At 42.5% G+C, this 23,698-nt stretch overlaps 1 protein-coding gene across 1 annotated transcript in view; it reads right to left on the bottom strand.

The window, feature by feature from the left end:
• The window catches only part of mad1l1 (mitotic arrest deficient 1 like 1), a 43,045-nt gene extending 23,152 nt beyond the window's left edge, over window positions 1–19,893 (bottom strand). Inside the window, exons 1-15 of the mRNA XM_079730811.1 lie at window positions 19,788–19,893; window positions 18,932–19,096; window positions 18,687–18,827; window positions 18,350–18,529; window positions 17,436–17,560; window positions 17,222–17,303; window positions 17,011–17,141; window positions 16,467–16,581; window positions 16,292–16,353; window positions 9,719–9,805; window positions 6,773–6,917; window positions 3,411–3,551; window positions 2,550–2,606; window positions 1,693–1,784; window positions 1,347–1,437 (exon numbers count right to left, since the gene is read on the bottom strand). Coding sequence (XP_079586937.1) covers window positions 1,347–1,437; window positions 1,693–1,784; window positions 2,550–2,606; window positions 3,411–3,551; window positions 6,773–6,917; window positions 9,719–9,805; window positions 16,292–16,353; window positions 16,467–16,581; window positions 17,011–17,141; window positions 17,222–17,303; window positions 17,436–17,560; window positions 18,350–18,529; window positions 18,687–18,827; window positions 18,932–19,075 — 1,593 coding nt within the window. The 5' untranslated portion in view covers window positions 19,076–19,096; window positions 19,788–19,893. The remainder of the gene's footprint in view (window positions 1–1,346; window positions 1,438–1,692; window positions 1,785–2,549; window positions 2,607–3,410; window positions 3,552–6,772; window positions 6,918–9,718; window positions 9,806–16,291; window positions 16,354–16,466; window positions 16,582–17,010; window positions 17,142–17,221; window positions 17,304–17,435; window positions 17,561–18,349; window positions 18,530–18,686; window positions 18,828–18,931; window positions 19,097–19,787) is intronic.
• Between the last annotated feature and the right edge of the window lie 3,805 nt (window positions 19,894–23,698).

Consider the following 23,698-nt stretch of genomic DNA (forward strand, 5'->3'; position numbering starts at 1 on the left):
ATAGATGTTCTTGGGATGAAGAGGTTAAAAAAAGAAAAAGTGTTTATACATTTAAATATTTCAAATTAATATCTTAATTACGATGGCAGGTGAGCTAGAATCTGGGTGAATGGGGGTAAGCAATATCGAAAAGCTGTTACTGTTTTGCGACTCATTCCTTTTGCATCCTTACTTGCAATAATACAAAAAGGTTGTGCTAAAAACAAAAACATCCAAAAGAAAAAAAAAAAGTGAAAGCAGAAAGAGTCTATTCCACAACATCCACATGGCGTGCAAAGCACCAATAGTCGTTCATTTACCTCTCTTCGAATCACCCACCCCTGCAATGAGTTACTCATTCGTTCACCCGAGACTGCTGGGGTTGCCGTCATCGGCGTTATGCTACCATGGAGAAGTCCAGACATCAGCTCTGGAGAACCAACCTGATCCACTTGCCAGGGCAACCTTGCCGCACCCTAAAATGGTCAATTGCCTAAAGAGGTGATGGTCATGCTCTACGAGCCGCGGATTGCTAACCCTCCGGAGCTAACTGGAGTCAGAAGGCAGCGCTCCACACCACCTCATTACGGTGCCCTGGTGGGCCGCTCTGCCTGATACACAGAGATTGGGGGGGGGGGGGGGGGGGGGGGAGGAGATACCCAATAAAGGCTGAAACAGCGTGCGCGCACACAAAAACACACAGACATTAGCGCACAGTCTGCCTCACAAACACTCAAACACTACACACACAAATGCACATACACACAGACGTGTGCAGGAAAAGGCAACGGATCAGCTGCAAATTAGGGTTTTAGTGAAGCAACTTTGCAAGATGAAAGAGGAAGGATTATAGTGTGTGCGTGTGTGTATGTGGTGTGGTGTGTGTTGCATGTGGGTGTACATTCTTTATTATTAGTTCTGCTAAAGAGAGAGTCTGTATGTGTGTGTGTGTGTGTGCATTAGAAAGTGGATTTAAGGTATTAATATGTGTTTGTCTTACATAGCCAGGGCGAGGCCCAGTCCTAGCCACCCTAAGCTCAGCTGGAAGGAGATCAAGTATTCTTTCCAGGAGTCATCCCTCAACTAGGCACCATTCTAATCCCCCGCTCTCGTCCACCAATGAGGAACCGAATTTAATCAGCAACGACAAGTTCTAGAACTTTCTAGTGAGCACTGCCCAGATACCACCTGGGTCCAATTGTGTTGGAAAATGTGTCAGATCCCGGCAGTGTTTGTTGTAAATCAATCTGCGGTGTCGTACAGGCCGGGCCTGCCACTGCCCTTGGGGGTGTTAAATTGGTTCCTTTGTGGCAGACGAGTCAATCCGTCACAAAGAGCACAGAGAGGAGGGCGCTGGGTACACCCACCTGCAGGCTGTGTCGCTCCAGTCTCATCTCCAGAATGTTGTTCTGCTCCTCTAATCGCTGTCGCTCTCCCTCAACATCCTCAATCTTCTGCCTGCAAAGAAATGGACAAGAACACATTGCTGGGCTCAATGTCTCCCGGCTGTCCGTCATACTGTGAGAGGACAGCCCGTCATCTCTTTTGAACGGGAGGGAGGGGTGCAAAAGGCACAGCTCTAATAACAGACAGGTTAGTAAAGATGGCACAGCAGCAAACTATGAATATTTGATGACTCAACTCCTACTAGAGATGAGGGCGGACTGCGTTTTATAAATGCTGGGCAGTGCGTGTGTGTGTGTGTCCCTGTACCTGAGCAAGAGGACCTCCTCTTTGACCATCCCCGAGTTGCTCTCGGCAACGGAGCTCTGCTGTTTCCTCACAGACTCGAGCTCCAGCTCCACCTGAGACGAGACACACAAAAAAACCCAGAAAAACAAAATCCAAATGAAAGGAAACGACGAAGACACACGAACATCTGAGCGCTTTGTGCCGAGGTCTCTGGCAGCATGCCTAGCAGAGAACGCACGGCTCAAACGTTGCTGATGGAATCCTACAAAATCCAGCACAGCATGTGACTATCCTCCGCAAATGTAACGCACCAGAAACTGGTGGGTTTCTTTGCAACCATTGACATCCCATAATCCTTTAATTTTCATCTCACATCTGACCCAAAATGTGTTCCGTATTTCTGTTGAGGTAACTGTGGGTTTGAATTAAAGCTCTCTCTTGCTCCCTCTCCCTCCTTGTGACTGATTATCCTTAAGTGTGTCTGTCCGTCTGTCTGCACTCATCCTAATTCTTCATCTTCCCCAGACGAATAAGTAATTACTCCTCCACCCGACAGGTGGATTTCACGCATCAATTCTCATCGCCATGACTAGGTGACGTCTCCCTGGCAACGAGAACCTATCTGGGGGGAGGGGGTGCCTCAAGAGGAAACAGCCCCCGTGAAAACAACTGCGAGTAAAAAGGTGCAGCTTACCGATTATCAGTAAATGGTCAGAGCCCTGTTGCGGCACGCATACACAAGCACAAACTCTGTAATCAATAGTGTGTGTGTGTGTGTGTGTGTGTGTGTGTGTGTGTGTGTGTGTGTGTGTGTGTGTGTGTGTGTGTGTGTGTGTGTGTGTGTGTGTGTGTGTGCGTGTGTGCATGCGTGTACTAACAGATTGAAGTTGGAGTTTGAGAGTCCCGCTTTCTTCCTGGGCTTTGGTGAGCTGGCCCTGGAGAGCATCAAGAAAACATTAGAGACGAGAGAATTCCTCAAAACTGACTTAACAACTAAACAACTAGAAATGTTCTAAGTGAAGGCTGCAAAAAAATTCAGCCATAAAGAGGCTCTTTTGAGTTCCTTAAGTGAATTGTGAGATTGACATTCTCCAGGGCAATCACGTGCATTGAATATGAATATGTAAGAAGCAGAGACGATAGTGGGAGAGTGCTTTGGATTGTAAATGATGTTGACTGACTTTCTACGCTGTCAGCAAGTTGACAACAGTAACTGTAGCTGGCAAGTGTGAATACGAAAATGACTCGACTACGCCTCCACAGTCGCAGCTGCAGCGGCCCGGAGTTCGGTATCCCCACTGTTCCTTAGCTTAGAGTTAGCACACTACATCCAAAATGATAGTGAGGCAAGTACATTGTCTTGCTAACTAGAAGATTGTAATTACAGCACAACGATTAACTAGTGTTCGGGGATTTCAGAGGAGAACACACTCCCACATTTTTCTCGGCGGCTCTGAAGTGCTGCACATGTTTCATAAGCGGTCATCGGATTCGGCATTAGATTATGCAACCGAGGTAGAAACCACGGAATTCTTTTTTTTTTTCCTCTTTCAAAAAGCCACCAGATCTGATATTTATAGGATGAACGTGTGCTAACTCTATACTCCTTCGCGGCTCAAAGTGAAGCTCTAATAAAAAAAAATCGAAAAAACCTCCAAAATACTAAATCACTGTTGGTTAAGCACACCGATAAAGAAGATGAATGCGTTGAAAAACCAACGGCGCTCTTTTTCCTGTACCTCCATCTCCACATGGTGGCTCTGGGTCTTCTGCAGGATGTCCTCCGCCTCCCTGAGCCGCTTGCTGAGCTGGGGAGAGTAGTCGGTGTGGGACAGCTCGCTGTCGTACGACTCCAGGATGGAGCGCATCCCGTCCCGCTCCTGGAGAACAGACAGACACACACACACACACACCGTAACTCATCTCCACGACACGCACAGCAGCATATCCAACAACAGAGGTACACAAACGGGGAAGAAACGTGTGTGTGTGTGTGTGTGTGTGTGTGTGTGTGTGTGTGTGTGTGTGTGTGTGTGTGTGTGTGTGTGTGTGTGTGTGTGTGTGTGTGTGTGTGTGTGTGTGTGTGTGTGTGTGTGTGTGTGTATGTATTTCAAAGTGGAGTTCTACTGGTAGTGGATGTATGCATGCATGGAAAAATCAGTTAAGTCCATTTATCCATTAAATCCACGTTATTCCGTCCATGTAAATGTGTACATATGGTTGATGGATGTCTCTGCGATTGTACGAGGAGGAGGTTACGGCCGCGTGGTTTCAGCAGCGATGACAGGATGAGTTTGAGGCGGTGGCAGCGCTCATCTGCATCTCCTCGCCGTGTGATATTCAAATCAGAGGCGGGGATATAAATCACATTTAATCAATGAGTTATGACAGACAAATGTCTTGTCGTAAATGAAGCATTTAAAATGAGCCCGCTCCTTTGGTATCTCGCCGTGTCCCTCACACTTTGACAAGATGATTTTGGCTTGGGGGGGGGCGAGGGGGAGGGGGCCTGCCCGTGCTCGTCAAAAGAGACTCTCCAGGGCGGAGGTGTGTGAAGTCGGCGTCACCGCCACGGCATAGACTCTAGTCAATCAGCGCTGTACCAAGAGCTGCCTCCACCGAGGGACGCACAGGAGGGCAGTCCCAACCGAGCACTGTCTCTCTCTCTGTGCTCAGGTGTCACTCCACCGGATGAGGCCTACCTCAGTAACAAAAACACTCTCTCTCTCACTGTCACTGTCAGCGTGTCTTTTTGTTCCTGGTCTCCATGGACCAAAACGTACATGCTTCAGACATGAAGGTAAAAAAAAATATATATATATGATTTATTAATAGATCTATATCTATCCATTTACAATATACCTTATTTATATAAAATACTTACATAATTTAAAACAAATTTGTTCCACATGAAACGGTGATGCATATTCAAGCATATATAATTTTCAATTACGTTAGTAATTGATGCCCACCAAGGGGTTGTTTGCTTGCATAGCCTTTGGACACACTGTAGCACCTGCCAGACCAGCAGAATCGATGGGATTCCCAGAGCAACTCCAACAGACCTGATAAACACAATACAGCTGTTTATTTGTGGTGCACTTCCCCCACTAATTACATTAAAACTGGTTTCTTATCCCTGCCGCTACTCTGCATTCTAGTTGGTTTTTTATAGTAATTTGGAAACTTGTGTAGTCGCTCCAATATTGATTATTTGCTTTGATTGCGCTCAGCCTTAGCTAGAATCTGCTCGCTAACTAAAAGGGGATAAGAGCAACTGCTAAATGAATACAACGTACAAAACTTTGTTTGATGATGGATGATCATGCCTTAAGGTTGCTCTGGGTGTCTTGTTTTCATTTAAACTTCAACTACCTACTCTACAAATTTCGTTGGGCCTTTTGTGAAACACTTTTTGCCCGGTGAAGATGAAGTCTGCTGACCCAGGGAAAAGTAGATTTTAAATAACCGCAGTAGAGAAATTATGCTTTCCTCGTGATACTTGCGATGTTGGAAACAAGGCAACAACCAAAAATCCCAGAATTACGACTGACTTGTCATTCTGATTGTAGTGTCTCTTTATGGTGCCTGATCATGATGAGACTGCCGTTTGGGACACATTTCAGAAGAAAGCCACTGATGGGCCTCTCCATGTGCAAGCTGAGACAATCAGGAAGCCTTTGTGTCAAGTCAAACAAGATGCGAACGATCAGACTCAACCAAACGTTGTCGAGATGTCCAACCACCCATAGGCGCCTGCTTACCCAGAATACTGATTATCGTCGAGTAGATAACAAAGTATTATACAGTTCAAAGGGGGCTTCTACAAACGATACACTCTTCAGAACGCCCCAATACAAGCTACTAGATGTATTGTGGCTATGGGTCAAGTAAGTTGGTGGCGCGTGTGTGTGCCTGTGTGGCGCTAATGCTAACGACAACCCCCACGGCTGTTTACCGCCTATTAAGGTGCAATGAAATTCACATACACATAATCTAAATGAAAAATCAGCCTCTATTTGTGATGGCAACTCTCCATTTATACGCACAAACTGAGAGATAAGAGAGAGCGAAAACAGAGAGATGGACGCAGTGGGACGGAGAGACACAGAGAGGGGGGAGACAGACAGAGAAAGAGATAAAACAATCATAGTTTTTACCCCATTTTCTCTAAATTGCTTTTGGTCAACTCCTATCTAGCAGAGGAGAGAAAAACCAATTGTGCTTCCATTAGGTGAGCCGGCCATGCACGTAAAGCGCTGCAACAGCCTTCACACCGCTAGCGTTGCGGTAAGCTCAGTCGTCCTTGCGGTAAGCTCGGGGCAGGTCACACCTTGAGACACGTATGTGAGATGTGAGAAATACAACACTGCGCTGTCACTTCCGCCACACACAGCCCGCCAGGAGGAGCAGAAGGGGGATCACCGATGGCCAAAACACTGAAGGATGAACCCATTTGCATTGTGTTTCCTCGGAACCCAAAGGCCTGCATAGAAGGGAATAATGGGATCCTGTATGCGGAATCATTACTCGCACCTCAATTTGTCATCCGCGTCAAAACAGCGTGAAGCTGTGAGTTTTTTTTAACCGCACCGGTATAAAGCGCCCTTGATCCCTCTTGGGATTTATGGGCTTGATATGTATAGAAGTGTGTGTGTGTGTATATGCATGTGAGTGTGTGTAATGTTTGTGTGTTAGGACAATGATCATGTTGACCTGGGAATTGGACACACTGAAAAATCGATACCGAACTAAGTCCCAGTCCAAGGCAGTGCAGGGGGAGAGAGAGAGAGAGAGAGAGAGAGAGAGAGAGAGAGAGAGAGAGAGAGAGAGAGAGAGAGAGAGAGAGAGAGAGAGAGAGAGAGAGAGAGAGAGAGAGAGAGAGAGAGAGAGAGAGAGAGAGAGAGAGAGAGAGAGAGAGAGAGAGAGAGAGAGATCCCCTTGATGTTATTCGACGTTCCAGCTCGAAAGGCATCGGTTGCGAAGATTTGTGGAGGGCCGTCGCGGTTCTCGTTTGTATGCATGCTACCGCGGTGGCGGGTTTGAACACATTCTGCAGGGGTGCATGAGTGTGTGCGTGCGTGTGCGTGCGTGCGTGCACCTTGGTCAGCAGCAGCACCCTCTTCTGCAGCCTGCGGACCAGAGCGTCCTGCGTCTCCCTCTTCTTCTGCTCCTCCAGGGCCCTGCTGCGCTGCTGGGACGCCTCACCCTGCAGCTGGGACTGGGAGCGGTCCACGCTACGCACCCTGGCACACGGACGGACAGATGGGACGGTTAGGAGAGGGCAAATGGACGAGACTACTGGTGGGACTACCGGACCCCTGATGCTGGCCAGCGCCGGTGTCCTTTTTGAACATGCATTACATATCGACGCATTCGATCCAAATGGATCAGACTGGGTGGCATACTGCACATTTTTAATGTGCACTTTATGATGCCCTTGTTTATTGTCTGTCTGGAGGGCCGGTTATGAACATATACCATGAGCTCATATAAACTTCTCCAAATTAACCACCAAAAATGTTTTTTTATGTGGTAATTTGTCTTATATGATCGTCAACATAGTAATCTATGCAATTTTATCTCTGTTGCTGAAATTAGTCCCCAATTTAGAGAGAAAGGGGGAAAAATCCTATGTTTTTGCCATTCTCCCCAAAACACTGAACATTCAACTCTGCTGCGCATGTAGGTGGCGTCAAGCAACCAAGTCAACCAAGGGGCACCGACGGCACAGTTTGAGAAAGGAAAACTTATGCCGGAAATTTCTGTACACCGGTACGGTTTGTGTAGATGATGAAGCTGCAGCGATTTATTTAATACCTGCGTCCGAGCTACGCTACGGTGTGTGTGGATGGTGAACCTCTGTCTGAGCAGCGATGTATTTAATACAGACTTCCGAGGGTTATGCTTCCTGGATACCTATAGTATAAGGCTACGGTCTGTGTGGATGGTGAAGATCCGTCCAAGCATTGATTCATTTAAAACCCTCTTCTGGGGGGTTAGGATTGCCGGAAATCTATAGTATATCGCTACGGTGTGTGGCTCATGTTATATACAACACCACTCGTTATAACCGTAAAGGTGACAACAGGTATCACAAAGTTGCCGTGGGACGTAACCATGTCGATAACACGCCCCGCTCTTTCCTAGAACTCTCAGCCCTCTTTTAGGATCTTAAAAGTATTAGAATTCCCACTGAAACAGAGGGTTCACTGGCTCTTTAAACTGTAATGTATTAACAACTTGTATCGGTAAGTACCCAATGTAAGTACTTGTACTGAGAAAAAGTGGAATCGTACATCCGTACCACAGATATATTCTAAACAAGAGAAATTCCCCAAAAGAAAAGTTATTTGAATTTAATTGAAGGGCGTGCATGCATAAGTTGAGGATAAAAGGGACATGCAGCCGCTATTCAAATGAATTAATTCATTCAATTAATCTATCAAAATAAGAGATGGACCACTTTAACAAATGCATCTCTGGAATGGGGATTCATTCATTCATTAAAATAATAATGAAACAGTTTTAATCTCCTTCACATCACTATAAAACGTCACAAATATACGTCCATTCAATTTTCTAGGTTTCTTTATTTTTTTCATTATGTGTATTGGAGAAACGTACTTTCGCCATTTGCGGTTGCTATGTCGTGAAGACTCGTCTCTGATCTGCTCCAGTGTTACCCAAGACGCCTCTCCACCCAACCCCCCCCGCCTTGTGTGAGCCTTGATACCAAGGTTGAAGCTGTACAGGGCTGACGGCAAGGCTAGAAGTGTTAGCGCGTCCCCCTTGCTAAATCACTGATTACTCTCGGTTGGAATATTGCAATAAGTGGATTTGCAGCGATTCTTACACAGAACGCCTGACTTGTTGTCGCACCTAGGGGGATTAAACTAATATCCGAATCACAGGGTGGATGGCTGCAGCACATTGAAGACAACTATTAAAACTCCAATGTGGGCTGACTGTAAGCACTGCTTCTGTGGACAAAATTGAGTTTAATGGTGGAAGTGTAAAGAATTGCACACCAACCATAATATGGTAGGACTTAGGCTGCATTGCACAGTACCAACAGCAAGTGTTTCGCTCCTTCGGTTGCTCATGTAAATACATGTTTTTTTCCTTAACTAAGTTTATGCAATTACATTTATTTTGAACATAGAATGAAGATGTGTTGTGTGCGTTTTATTAATTTTTTTCATTCTTTTTTCTTTTCTTTGACTTGCACTGTTCTTTGAACTGCAGTAACCCCTTTATCTCCCTTTTGTAAATCTAAGCGTTTCCCTTTGGGGGGGTAATAAAGTGCTATATCTCATCGTATTCTTTTACGCTAGGACAGAGCATTGTTTGATGCTCCGAATCAAACAATGTCCACCGACTCGGAAATGGCATTCTCCCTAATGGGAGGAAGAACGCCATTCAATGGATCCCGATTAACCACAACTTGGCCCGGACACCGTCGGGTGTTGGCTGGATCACTGGTCACCAACAACAACCTTCCCTCTCCAACCTTTAAAACACACTCTGCTCTGCCCTCCTCCTCCACCACCACCACCACCACCTCCGCCACCAGCCTCCCAGCCAGGAGCTCAACACATTCATCAGAGAAGCGGAGCTCGTTAGATAATGAAAGTCTTCCGTGCTAGACGTAGCCTCCACGTCGATGCTGCCAAGTGCATGAGCAAGGCCCTCTCAACACACATACTCGCAATAGAACCAGTCTCATTACTCCTTTCCCCTTGCTATTGCAGACCCACTATTGCAGGCACACGCACGCACATGCTCAGACACACACAGAGCCCAAGTGCGGCTCTTCTATTTAATTCTGTGTGTTTCTTGCCTGTTTTATCCATCTCTCGTGTTCTTCACCCATGCATTTAGCGGAGCGTATCTCTGAACAATCCTTAATTGTCACAAAGTTAATTAAACTGGTCCAGAGTCTGATGGGGTGTGTGTGTGTGTGTGTGTGTGTGTGTGTGTGTGTGTGTGTGTGTGTGTGTGTGTGTGTGTGTGTGTGTGTGTGTGTGTGTGTGTGTGCTCTTACCTGCTAGAAAGTGTGTAGTTCTGCTCTTTCAGGGCAATTTCCCTCTGCTGAATCTGAACCACTTCCCGAGACAGATCTTCAGGCTTCCTACCGAGAAACGCAACACAGAATGGTTAGCACGCACACACACAATGAGAAATCAATAGGGCTGTGAGGGAGAACGCGATTCGGACGGCGACTAGAGGGAAACAGCAGAGTTCCTCCAAGGTGTTAGCATGGCCAACGAGGGGTCCGGATTAAGATGACAAGAGAAGCGGTAAGAGTGATTAAGGGTGAGCGGGGGAAGGATCTGCTAAACTAGGATCTGTGGCAACTAATGTACTGAATGAACTCACTGCATGGGACAGATGGATAAAATGAACAAGCAGCCAGAAAAAACAACAGGGGCCGGGGTTGACACAGAAGAGCGGGAACAATCAAGCAGCTTCTCGCAGACTTCCGAAGCGCATTAACAGTCTGCCTCACAAACACACATGCACTTCAGTGCACAGCACAAGTTATTGCAGCTGGAGAGCATAGGCTACAGGTTGGCAAATAAAGACGGACGTAAGGCAACGTTAGGTTTTTTCCAGAGGTTGCCACAGAAGTTTTGTTGTCGTGACCAATGATTGGAGTATAACATTAAGTGGTCTGTGCAAAAGGCAGAGCAATATTGGCAGACAAAGCTTAATTAGGCTAGAACACATCAAATCTAGTGCTACAGACAGACCCCAATCTCGTTGATTAGTATACAATTTAAAAATTTATAGGAATCCATCTTTAGTATCTTTAATGCAACATGTTTGGTAAACGTGTCACAGCACAGCATTAAGGGCGATTTGTGCATTACTGTTAGCAGACTAGCGTAATATAAGATCACAAGCATAGTAGTTGGTTCAGTATTATTACGATGCAGGATTTTGATCTGCCAGTTCCGTTGCAAAAGGTCAAAATGGATGATCTACTGTCCATATTTTGCTTGTGTGAGCTTTTCAAAAGAGGACATAGATCGCATCGTGCTGTACATTCTCTAATTGCAGCCTGCCATTCTTCAGGAGCGTGACAGTCTAGCCATTACAGACCTTCAATACCGGAAATTACTAGTTCTCCTGCTCTCAACTATTGTATGTCTAGCCAGCCCCAGACAAGTTTTGTTCTCAACCACTCAATAGACTGCCACTGTTGTTTTAAACGCACATCAAAACATGCCACAACGTTTTCAGGGTAGACTGGTTTACAGAAAGTTGCCAGTCTTATAATTCTCTGCACCATTTGATTAATTGCGCCATTGTGCATTTATTTCCCTCCTCTAGCTCCCATCATTGAAGAGGGAAAAGTAGGTAACCTACAGCACAGCACATTCATTACGCACAAATCTGCACTGTTATGCTTAGCACAGCTTTCTTAATAAATAAACTGAATACATAAATAATAAATACAGCACAACTGGACTTTGTTCATCAGTCAGAGGCAACCGAGAGCCAGAGACATACGTGATGAATTCTAAGGGCCACGTGTGGTGTGGAAGGCCAACGCTGTCGATTGCTCTGCCATTGCATTTCAACAGCAGGGGCCTGGCGTCTTCTTAAAATGTGAGGAACTTGTTTGGGAGAAAGTTTGGTTGCGTCAGCAGAGGAATGATCCCAAGCGCCAGGTCGGGTTAACCCCGGAGTGGGTTCCCCGGCAGAAAGGTGAATGTCCTGCAATGGCTAGTCAAGCTGGAGCCCGGTTCTCACTCCCGGTGGTTTGAAAGTGGAGCGCCGTTTGAGGCGCGTCAGTCCACAAGAGGTGTGCCGACCGACCTGAACACCTTGCTGCCAATATTGCAAGAACGGAGAAGGAGTAAATATAACCTCTGAACCGTGTATAGAGCCGTTTGCTACTGTATTTCAAAAACACTTAAAGCAGTCCCTGCAGCAGCCTTGAGCTATACCAAATATTAATGAGTAGAATTCCAATTCCAATATGCGTAACTCAATGTTCTTTCCAAGTTCTGCTAACATAATTAAGAAATTGCACTTGTATAAAATAAAAATAAATAAACATCAGAAGACTTTTAACGGTGTTAAATAATTTTACACCACACACACAGGTTATTTATAGAACATGCCGTCACAAGATACAGTCAAGGTCATGTTTATTTGTTGTACTTTTTAAATGCCAGTAGCAAATCTGCACTGTTGTTAAGCCATTTGGTAAACCTGTGCCAACGCAAACATACACTTATAAAAAAAATGAAGACTTTAATCAGTCTTTTAGAGAGAGCCATAACAACTACCACTTAAGACTACAGGCTTCTCCTTTTGGCTTTAATAAGTCTCTTAGAGAGAGCCATTACAACTACCACCTGAAGAGTACATGCTTCTCCTTTTGGCATCATTTTAATAGCAGACATAAAAAAGGCTTTTGGAAACAGACAAAGCCATCACTGAGAACAGAAACTTGCCTTGCCACGAGGCAGACAATAATCTGGTTATTCGTGTCTGTGCGATCAATAATACAGCACACTAACAATGCAGTGTTATTACTACAGACAATCTAGTTCGGTAGACCCTGGTGCTTTGGTGATCAACCATCCTGACAGATGCATGGAAACCTCCTTCAACACTGGTGTGTTTGCTGTGACCGTGCAGGTCAAATAAACGGGAGATTCAATTGGATGAATGCGCAATTTCCCCATATTATTTCCTAAGTCCCTGCTGCTACTTGTGACAGAAGCCTTGATGGAAATAAATGGTTTAACAATACATTATAATATATATTGTATTGTTAATAATAAGACTCACTATTATGTTGTAGTCCGTACAACTTTACTCCAGCCTCATTCATATCATTACCAGTTTGCGCATGTCTGTGTAGTTACTCTATTATAATTATAGACTCTTGGACCTATACATCTAATAACTTCGATATCTGTGGGTGAGGGTTGGATTCAGGACTTTGTTGTGGTGTCATCTGAAAAAGTCTCTGCCTTCTTGCACCTCTCTCCAATATCTGCGCGTACCTTTGCTGCATTTCACCCAGATTGGCCACTATGCTCGTCTTCCCTGCATTTCTTCTTTTGTTCTATCCATTTGTCAATTTTCTTGCCTTTCTCACAGGGTCTGCATTTTCCCCCTGCCCTGTATTGCAGCGCTTATCAGCTGCCGACAGCTTTATCTACCCAGAACATCAATTATAACATTTCCGTAAACTGGAATGGTATACCACAAATGCACTTTTTACAGTTAAATGGCTCAGAATCCATAATGCATTTAAAATAAGGCAAAATGCTTGAATTTAATTGGGAAAATTTGACTCTGTTGCTTAAACTCAACTCCGTTATCGGTCAACATTTTAAAAGGTTGAACAAAGGTTGTAGTTTTATAAACTACATACAAATCTGCCCAAAAAATGCAATGTTCATTTTCAATTCATTAATTGTGAATTTCTCTAAGTATGAATTGTGCCTAAAATTTAAATGAAGCATTATTATTAGGGAAAGTATAATATAATTATTATTATTAGTAGAAGTTAATATCTACATTTGTTATTTTAGTTTATCCGGAAGATGCAAAAACTTACCCCCAATACTAGAACCAACGATACACTCATAAAATTTGAGGAAAATGGTCTTACTAGATGCAAATGTATCTGAATTAGCTCAAACCTTTAAAATCACAAAGCCACACCCAATGTACTGCTTAACCTACATTTTTTAAATTATTGCACTCTCAGTACAAATATAATCTCTCCACACCCCTTACAAATGGAATTCATTTGTTTGTTAAGTGTTGTTCAAACAAATTCACAAGGTCTATTCTTACAAACAAATTATATCCTGCTCAGTCTCAGTAGAAAATAATATTTTTAATACAATTGACCAACCAACAGTATCTAAATAAACTCTTCAAATAGCCTTTTCCAGTGAAAACCAAATAAATTCACTACAAAGTAAGGAATGATTTCCCTTTGATTACCCTTGGATTGAATTTTTAAGAACTTGGCTTTGGCTTTGAGAGGAATGCATGTGTTCTTTTTTAAGGTGATAATGAAAAAACAGTGCATCTTTTCTTTCATTCTCTCATACCAAGTTGTTCCGTAAACAATTAAAGGTTAGCTAATAAGCATCACCAGCAGCAAGGCCTGCTTCAGATCATAATAGTATTATTTGTGTGTCTTATTAGAAGACCAAACGTTTTGCCCAATGGTAAATGTTTACAAATTGTAGCCAGTTTTTGTATTCATAAGTCTAAATTTGAAAATACCCCGACCATCTTCACATGCTTATAAAATGAGCTCAACTCTATGTTTAGTCACTGAAATATGATGATCTATCCAATGGTGTAGCATTAAGTTTCAATCTTTAAGACCTCCGGATCTTCCAGTGATAGGTACCGCAATTCCGTGCGGTGGCACAATTGCAAAGAAACTATACGCCATTACACAATCAAGTGAGTTGAAGAGCAGATTTTGTTGCAGGAGCTACGCCATACCCTCACTGGCAGGACAGCCACTGCTGGGTGATGGAAAACGTGTCACCTTTAGTGCGCCGCATGGGACTTGAATTCATGGTGGGAGTGTCCCCACCTACGCCCGGTTCATAACATTCATAATAATGCATATAAAAGTGTCCTGTTCGTACAACAGGAAGTGTAACTTTTCAGCCTTCCATAACAGCTGTTGCTCTCTACAGCCAAGGAAAATAACCATTGGTGGGCTGCACAAAGAACAGGCCAAGAGCAACATCCAAAATGGATTTTCTCTTGTCGAGCTTTTAGAATTCTAATTAATAAGTGTGACTCTAAGTAACATTAAGTTAGCAGGAATGGCAGTGTGCTTGACATTGTTGTCAAATTATACAACAAATTTATTTTTAATCACAATATGGAGACTAGATCTTTAAGGGACACATTAACCCAAATTATGTACTCAGCCGATGATATAATTTATGCAATTTATACAATTCTAATTGGCCCCAGACTTAAGTTAATCAGACTTCTTCATTCAGTTAATGAATATGTAAATAAGGTAATCTGCATAAATACATCTTAGCTTTTCCCATTCATTTAACCAACCCATCTATCAACGTTCCACCACATAACTGTAGAAAAGATTTTAAAAAATATTAGTTTTTGTAAATTCCTATTTAAAAATTGTAGGCACAGCCTGACAAAGCCTTTGCATTTATTTGTTTAGTTTTGCATGGTGTCATTTGGCTGGATACTGTTCAAAACCAAAGTCATGGAAACATTGTGATGGAATATGGAATAATGATTTACTGAAACAAAGTAGAAACATTAACCAGTTAGTTATCTTCTAGAAAACATCCAGGCTGAAGTTTTGATTGGCCCTGTGGAGAAAAGCCTTGCCACTAATGAGTATCACGAGTGCATTGTATTCACACATGCTGGTTTCTTTTTACCCTCCTCCTCTACAATTCCAACTTGAAGTTACATTTTTGAGTCTTTTTACAACACATTTGTTAAAGCTTGGCACATTTTGATTGCCCAAAGAAGTGAGTGGCAAGCTTAAATTGGGTGTTTTTTGTGGTTGAAATGCCAGGTGCAGACACTATTGTGCCCTGCATTTAGTAGGTTGGTCATCAGCTCTTATAAGCTCATCAGTCTGATAAGCGTTTGGTCGGAAATAACTTGATTTATGAGAACGTTCCAATAATAAATGTACTGTCCCTTTAAATTTATTCAATTTAGCTGCAATTTGGCACTTGGATGGTTTTTCACCACTCGATTTAGCCTCCCACTGCTTCACTAAGCTCTTTTGACATTGCTACAAACAACTGAAAAAACTTTTCCTATCAATCTTTTTTTTCAGAAGGTAATGGACTGGCAGTTGTGACAACATGCAGAGCACGCCAATATATAATGTCATGACACTATTAACATGTTAAAATGTTGACATTATGATTTAAATTAAGAAGATGCCTGTGCTAATATTGTAATTAAACACATCGTGTATCAAGAAGATATTATGGTTCATTTTACACAAGCATTGTGTTAAGGTCTTCAATCATATTATTGTATATGTAATATAATTAAGTAAAAATAATTAACAAAATTTCACCCAGATCATTGCTCGCTAGATTTAGCTAAATAATATAACACATGTTGGTACAGGAAGCATATCATCAGGAGAGTCAAAATGCTTTGTTTTTAGCGTGTGGGAAATTTTTAATAAACACTTTCAGTGCCAAAGCAATAATTTATTTTGTTATAATGTCTTCACGTACTCACTTACCAAGGCTGAATCATTTTCCATCACATAGCTCTACTTGGAGCAAACCAATATTGACTCATTGGTAGAAAACTGTTCGATGCTTCCACTTCATAACAATGTTAGTTTCTCTATGCACTTATAACAAGATGATGACCTTGTTGAATAGAAGATGTTGTATATTACCATTACCATGCAGTTAAAACATGTATGTCAAAAAAGTGCATGACACAATCATGAGGATTCAATAAATGTAAAACCCAGCAACTGCAGGCTTGGGCGACATATTTAGAAATGGCCACAGCTCCCCCTACTGCATCATCAGATTCAGCAGGACAAAACTAAAAATGGAGCCACATTTCGCACCCTAAATTCACTTACCTTATGTTCAGTCCGGTAGATTGTCCAAGGTTCTCCCAGGCCTGAAGCTTTTCAATCAGCCTCTGTTTTATTTGTACAAAAAATACAACGTATAAGAAACGCGTAACACACACACACACACACACACACACACACACACACAAACACACACAAACACACACACACACACACACACCTCTTTCTCCAGCTCTGAATTGACAAGGTCTTCCTTGGTCTTCTCCATCCTCTCCAGTTTCCTCCTCAGCCCTTCAACCTCCTCCTTCAGCAGGCTGCTGTTCTCTCTGCTCTCCCTGATCAAACAAAAAGAAGATATCATGCAACGTTTTTTTTTAAGAAAACGAAAAGACCACTAGTTTCTGGACCGTTCTAATTACCAGCCCAACACCAGGAAAAAATACGGTCAATTGAAGGATGTAATACCAGGAGCCCAACTTCATATGCACAATATGAGGCGAAAGTTATCTAGTGGTCTTTAGTAAGTTAGGGAAGGAAGGGTAATCTCGATCCAAGGCCCTCGTGTTGGATAAAGTAATGCTAAAGATATGTAGCTTCATCTCTGTGTTGCGGCTAACAGGCTAACTTAGACTTCATCAGGGTCTTATCAGATGCCAGCAACAGCATAACATTCAGGATCAGTGGGGAAGGCCTACCAAGCATGTTTGGGCTGTGAAGATCACCTGTTAGTGCCCTTCATAGCACTGACCGGCAGCACGGATTACCTGAGGTAGGCGTTGTCTTCCCAGAGGCGGCGCACCTCCTTGTCCAGGTCTTGAACCCTGGCGACCTCTGACCTCATGGTCCTCACCAACGCAATGTCCTGCTCCTGAAGTGACAGGCGTCTCTCCAACTCCTGGCCGTGAGCATCAGTTAGTGAGTGAGTGAGGTGAGTGAGTTGAGTGAGGTGAATGAGGTAGTGAGTGAGGGACAAACCTGGATCTTATTCACATGTTCGGAGCATGAGGACTGGGCAGACTGGAGACTTTGGCAGAGCTGCGACATCTCCTGGTACCTCCTAAAATCATAGAAGTGAACGCAACAGAGTGGACGGAACCATTATTAGCTTTAGCTTTATTATAACAAGCCAGATTATATAAATTCCTTCTGCTCTGTGTTTCCTGCCATGAGGGAGTGAGTGAGTGAGTACCTGCGTTGCAGGTCCAGTTGCTCCTGCAAGGACTGGATCTCCAGGTTCTTTGTGGAGATGGTACAGTCCTGATTCTGAACCGTCTGTTTCAGTTCTCTGATCTCATCATTCAGAGAACTGATCGTCTGTTGCAGGGCACAGAGGATGAAATAACATCAACACATATTGCTGAGGAAGAAACACTAGGGCACATAAGGTACAGTGTATGTGTGCATTAGGGCTGGGCGATATACCTTTATTTGAAATACATCGATATATTTTCAAATGAGATATGAAAGACGCTATCGTCAACATCTATATAGTTTAATTTGCATTGAAAGTACAGCACATTTGTTCCAAATAACAGCAGTTTCAAACCGCGACTGCCGCCTGGTATTTCGTAACTCTCCTTATCTCTCTCCCGCTCTGCCTCCGGTTCACACACGCTCTGCCTTGCCCCCCTTCCACTCACATCACTTTTTTAAAACCCCTACGGCGCGAAACATGGAGTCCACCGGCAAACGCGGCGCAGAGGAGCTTGTATGTAAGCGGAAGACAAATGGCCCCATAGTTTGGAAATGGTTTGGGTACGAGGTGTCTGACGAATTACAGAATCTGGTATTTTGTAGAGAGTGCTTCAAATCTGTCGCAACTAAAGGGTCGAGTACGACCAACCCCTTCCATCACTTGCAGCAGGACTACAAGGTACAATATGAAGAGTGCTCAAAAATGCGTGCAGCGACGCAAAATCTCAAACTGTCTCGAAAATGTATTCTTTTTTATTCCGATAAAGGCAGTACAGCAATTGTCTCAAAATTATTGCGGACTGCCGGACACCCGCCGGAGCTGAGCTCTTGTTTACATTTAAAACGTAAACAAGTAGCCTAGCAACGGGGCCAGCACCCCTGAACCCCCCGCGGGTTTTTTGTATTTACCTGGTTTGCAGTGTTTAATCTCACATCTCGCTCCAACACCTTCTTGTTCAGGTCATCGAAGTTCTTGCGCAGAACTCTGTTATTCCCAGACTGCTCTGAAAGGGTTTTGGCAGCATCTCCCTCCTTCTCCTCCAGACGTTTGATTCTCCCCAGGAGGTCCTGATTTCGGTCCATCTCTCGCTGGAAAAACAAAACGTAAAAAAGGTTTGCTTTAATAATCTGCTCCCTCTACCTTTTGCGCATTTGTCGAACTGCATCCATTTTTTTTTATAATAAGTATTCCCAAGGACAATAACAACACAAACGACAACAACAACACAGCAGTAGCCTACTATACCTCCAGATCCCGGGCGCTATCAGTGGCAACCTTCTCAAGCTCAAAGCGAGCACGCTTGTGACTCAACTCCATCTGTTTCTTCTCCTGGTCCAACTGAATGTACTGGCACTTGGACTGAACCCGTTCTGCTGCGTCTAACAGCTGAGAGATAGCAGGCCATTAATGGGGTTTCCCTGAGAGTGCTGTGTGTACACATTAAGGTTATAAATGGTGTGCCTGCCGTGGATGGATGGATGGATGGTTACCTCCATGCTGCGTTTGTAGTTTGTCTGCAAGTTTGCACCTTCTGCTGGCTGCTCGGAGAGGAGCTTGGGAGGCTCGGGGTGAGAGATAAATGAGTTGAAGGACTTGAGGGTTGAGAACACAGTGGTGTTGTCTTCCATATCCATCTTGAGACCACCTGTGTATTGCTATGTGAAACACAGAAGAATCTTGATACCATCAAACCATGTAGGAAGTTCAGATTTAAGGTGACAAGAGCAGGTATGATACAGATTACTACACTGTAACAACCCTCCCCATCAGAAGCTCATCATTAAAGTCATCCCTATAGCGCAGATAAATAGCATGTTACATGAAGTGTAACCAGGTGAATAAGTTACTGTGAAACCGGCTGTACTGAAGCGTTGCCGGGTAATGGCTAAATCAATGCAACGATGTTATTATATATTAACAACCGTTGTTAACGGCAGTAAACTCGTTTAACGGTGTCTGAAAACAACTTGAAGGCTTTTACTTTTGAGGTTGTCCGGAAATGCCTGTCGTTACGCTGGCCAGCTTTATTTCAAACATCAACATTAGCTAGACAGGCTGTGTTTACTGACAGTTTGGACTGCAGGCGACCATTTAAATTCATCTTGAATTTAATCAGATAGCTGTGTCAACAATCTGGGCTGATCTCCTATTGCATTTTTTTTCAAGAGAGAAGATATTATTTGTTATCCTACAGCCCGGTCTATCGTTGGTGATGTTTACGCTAATGTGATCCGCAGATGAGTGTCAGAACAAGTTTATAGAGCGAAAATTTTTCATGCAAATTGAACTGGTAAAATGGTGCTCTAAATGTCTTATAGCCTTGGTAATGTCCAACAAAATCCTTACCCTTATTTTCTTACTTGTAGTAGTTAACGTTAATGCTATCCGTAGCTATCCAGCAGCATGCCAAAAATCCCTCCAGTTTACTTTGACGTGAACTGTGAAATATCACGAGACTTCAGCGTAAGATCCTAAATGTGTGAAGCAGCACATGGAACTGACAGTTGTATAAATATTGGGTGTACCAGATTGATACATCACGCGCAACGATGTTTTGAATAAAAAACAAATAAAGTAAATAATAAATAAAAACAATTAATACGCCGTTGCATTACTTAACCAACATTATCCATTTCGTTGGTTGGAGTAGCCAACAAAACGGTCCACGTTCAATAATACGTGACAAAAGGGATATTGTCTAGGACTTGTGAAGAACCGTTGAGATACAATCTTCAACACAAGTGTAGTTACATATCTTCCCAGCAGAGTGCATCCCTGAGACGGGTCTATATGGGGCCAGAACAGTCATTAATAATGAATGCACAGAGAAGGATTCACAAATGCATTTTGTGATTTATATATAAATTACTCTCTTCTCACAAATACATTTCAATGCACACACAAATGGATATCGGTATGTATAAATGTAAAATAAATCCATAAACAAAAATAAGTTTCACAAACACATTTCCGATCCACACACAAATGTGTCTTGTTTTAAATAAATGTAATATAAATCCATAAATATATTAATTAAAAAGATATTTGCAATTTTCATCAAAAATGTATTTGGATGTTGTTACATTTATATACAAACTGTTAAACTTGAATTAACAAGACGCTTTTCATTTGTAAACTTGTTTGCATTTGTGTGTGAACTGGTCTGTATTTATATGTGGATTTTTGAGACTCTCCTGACGTGGCTGGATCCACAAATGCATTTTTTTCAACAAGGAACTCTCTGTAGCCAATCACATGCCTCCCTCGTTTTCAGCCAATCACATGACTGCAGTCCCAACCTCTGAAGAATCAGTCCAGCCTCCGAACCTCCCGGTTCCCTCGGACAAATGTCTATGGCAGGGATTTTCAATAGAATGAGAGTGACCCCCCCCCCCCTCAGAGAACAAATTTCAGCTGAGCCCCCCCCACAATTTTTTTGTTTCTAAATCCCTGTGTTTTTGAAACATTTTTGAAACATTTTAAACATATTTTTGAAACATTCTAAAAATCTTTGTGCATTTTTAAACACATTTAACACATTTTAACATCTTTATCTAAGCATGTTTTTGCTTAACGTTTTTGAAATATATTTGAACATCTTAATCTGTAAACTGCCAGTTTAGCCTCCTTTTTTAGCTCACCTCAACTTTAGTAGGAGCAATGAGTTTGCGTAGCTGTGTTCGAAATCGTTCCCCATCACGGACATAGTGCACTATATAGGGTGCTCGCCATTTTGTAGTGGTGTTCGAATTCTCAGTGGTAAATTTCACGCACTATACAGTAGACTTAAAATACCCAAAATTTGACACGCTACACGTTACTCCCGTATACCACAATGCAATGCGGTCGTGTTTTTCCGGAGAAGAAGAAGCTGAATAATAACGAAAACGTATACATTTAACGATGGAGTCTCCGGCTTTCGTTTAGAAACGTCAACAATTTGTTTGGGATTTAACATAGAAAATAAAACATTCAAAATGAATTAATAAAACTTGATCAAGGAAATGTAACAATCAACATCAATACAACCTCCAGCTTACCTCGTGGGTGCCCGGTTTGTTTACATGATGTGGGCGCATCTGTCTGCGTCACACAAATACCCGGCGCATTTACTGACGCAAAAGACGTTTAGAAATGTTCAGCGTAGTGTCCGAATTGTCGTTTGTTCGTTCCCTATATAGTGCACTATATCATAAACACTATATAGGGAATAGTAATTGAGTGAATAGGGACGACGCGTGTCTGTTTTTTCTGTTACTTTTTCTGGTTTATTTTTTTCTCACGTCGCGCACCCCCTGAAGAACTCTGGCGCCCCCCATGGGAGGCGCGCCTCACAAGTTGAAAACCACTGGTCTATGGGAAATAACGGGGCTTTTGAATAATCGTACATAAAAATCTCTAGATGGCGAAGAAGTCAAAGCTGCGTCACGTTTTGAACTACACACTTTTTCCATCTAGTTTCGACTGGGTTTGGGGTTGTCGGTGCCGTTAAAGTAGTAAACGGCACCGACAATGTAAAAACCCAGTCACTGCAGTCATGTGATTGGCTGAAAACGAGGGAGGCATCTGATTGGCTACAGATAGTTCCTTGTTGAAAAAAATGCGTTTGTGAATCCAGCCACGTCAGGAGAGTCTTAAAAATCTACCTATAAATACAGATCAGTTCACACACAAATGCAAACAAGTTTACAGGTGAAAAGCATCTTGTAAATTCAAGTTTAACAGTTTGTATATAAATGTAACAACATCCAAATACATTTTTGATTTGAAAATTGCAAATATTTTTTTAATTAATATATTTATGGATTTATATTACATTTATTTAAAAATGACACATTTGTGTGTGGATCAGAAATGTGTTTGTGAAACTTATTTTTGTTTATGGATTTATTTTACATTTATACATACCGATATCCATTTGTGTGTGCATTGAAATGTATTTGTGAGAAGAGAGTAATTTATATATAAATCACAAAATACATTTGTGAATCCTTCTCTGCGCATTCATTATTAATGAGACTGTTCTGACCCCATAGGTCTAGACTAGACGACAAACGGACAATAGAGCTCAATAGAGGTTTCTCGCAAGGCATCTCTAGATGTTGTTCATTCATTTTCTACAGGCGTATTCGGGTATGCCGACTGTTGTGCGACCTCTTGGTCATATGGCCTTCAATGGAGTGCCCTATCTCTGAAAATATAAGTTTTATCTGATTGTTTTTGATGGCGATGAACTCAACAATATGGCAACTTTCCGGACAGTTTAGGTCATCCTCTTTAGATTCATGAATATGGCACTCTATGGAGGGAATTGCGGAATTGAGAAGTTGTGATGCGAAAGTCGCTTTGCTGGGCTACCTCATGTCTATTTCTGTGGTTGTTTTTTATGAAAATTTATAAGCGACATAACAATAATTCCCCTCGGGATTAGTAAATTACTCTGGTAAAAAAATGAGGGAGATGAACTCAAACAGATTATAAATTTAATAAGCATGCAATACGAATAAGAAGAAGCATAATTATTAAAGTATTTGAATTGTTTTATTATGTTGGCATGCAAGAAGTAGAATAAATGGGATAATCAGTCTCATTAAAAGGGTTTGTGCAACTAACTGCAAAACAAGACATGATTGCGGCTCTTGGCGCTCTCGTCTCTTTCTGCCAACGACATGCGCGTAGAGCGGGGGGGACGTAGAGTGACGTAGACTGATAATCCCTCTATAGTGGCCTAGAGTCACAAGAGGGGGTTCTGATATCACTCCGCATGTATAAAAACTTCATTTCGTTTGCGATATAATTGACATCATATCCCAAACGAGTGCTTAGCATCTCCCATAGCTGTATCTTGGTTTATTCAACACAGGTAAGTTCATACGAACTGCCCTGGCTGTGGAGCTTTCTCCAATAGTGCCCACAAAACCACAAATCCACATGTTTCGATCTGTGTTTACAAGCCACTACGCATATTCACAGAGACTGAGGCGCGCAGTTAGAATTAGGTAAAGATTAAAGTAAAGATAAGTGTAATAATTCCGAATTCTGAATGCAGAGCCGTATTTTCATCAGTCGCGAGGGTAAGTGTCGGAGGGTCTGTTTTATTTAACTGATTTGGGATATACTGGATTTCAATTGATGGCCAACCATTTCGAATGCGTCTACACCTCAAGGTGAGGTGAGTTGAACCAAAAGCATGGCTGATTTACATCCTTACATATACAATGTCAACATTTAACCTGGGTTTTTAAACCATCCAAAAA

Source organism: Pollachius pollachius, assembly GCF_949987615.1.
Source record: "Pollachius pollachius genome assembly, chromosome: 2".
Lineage (NCBI taxonomy): Eukaryota > Metazoa > Chordata > Actinopteri > Gadiformes > Gadidae > Pollachius > Pollachius pollachius.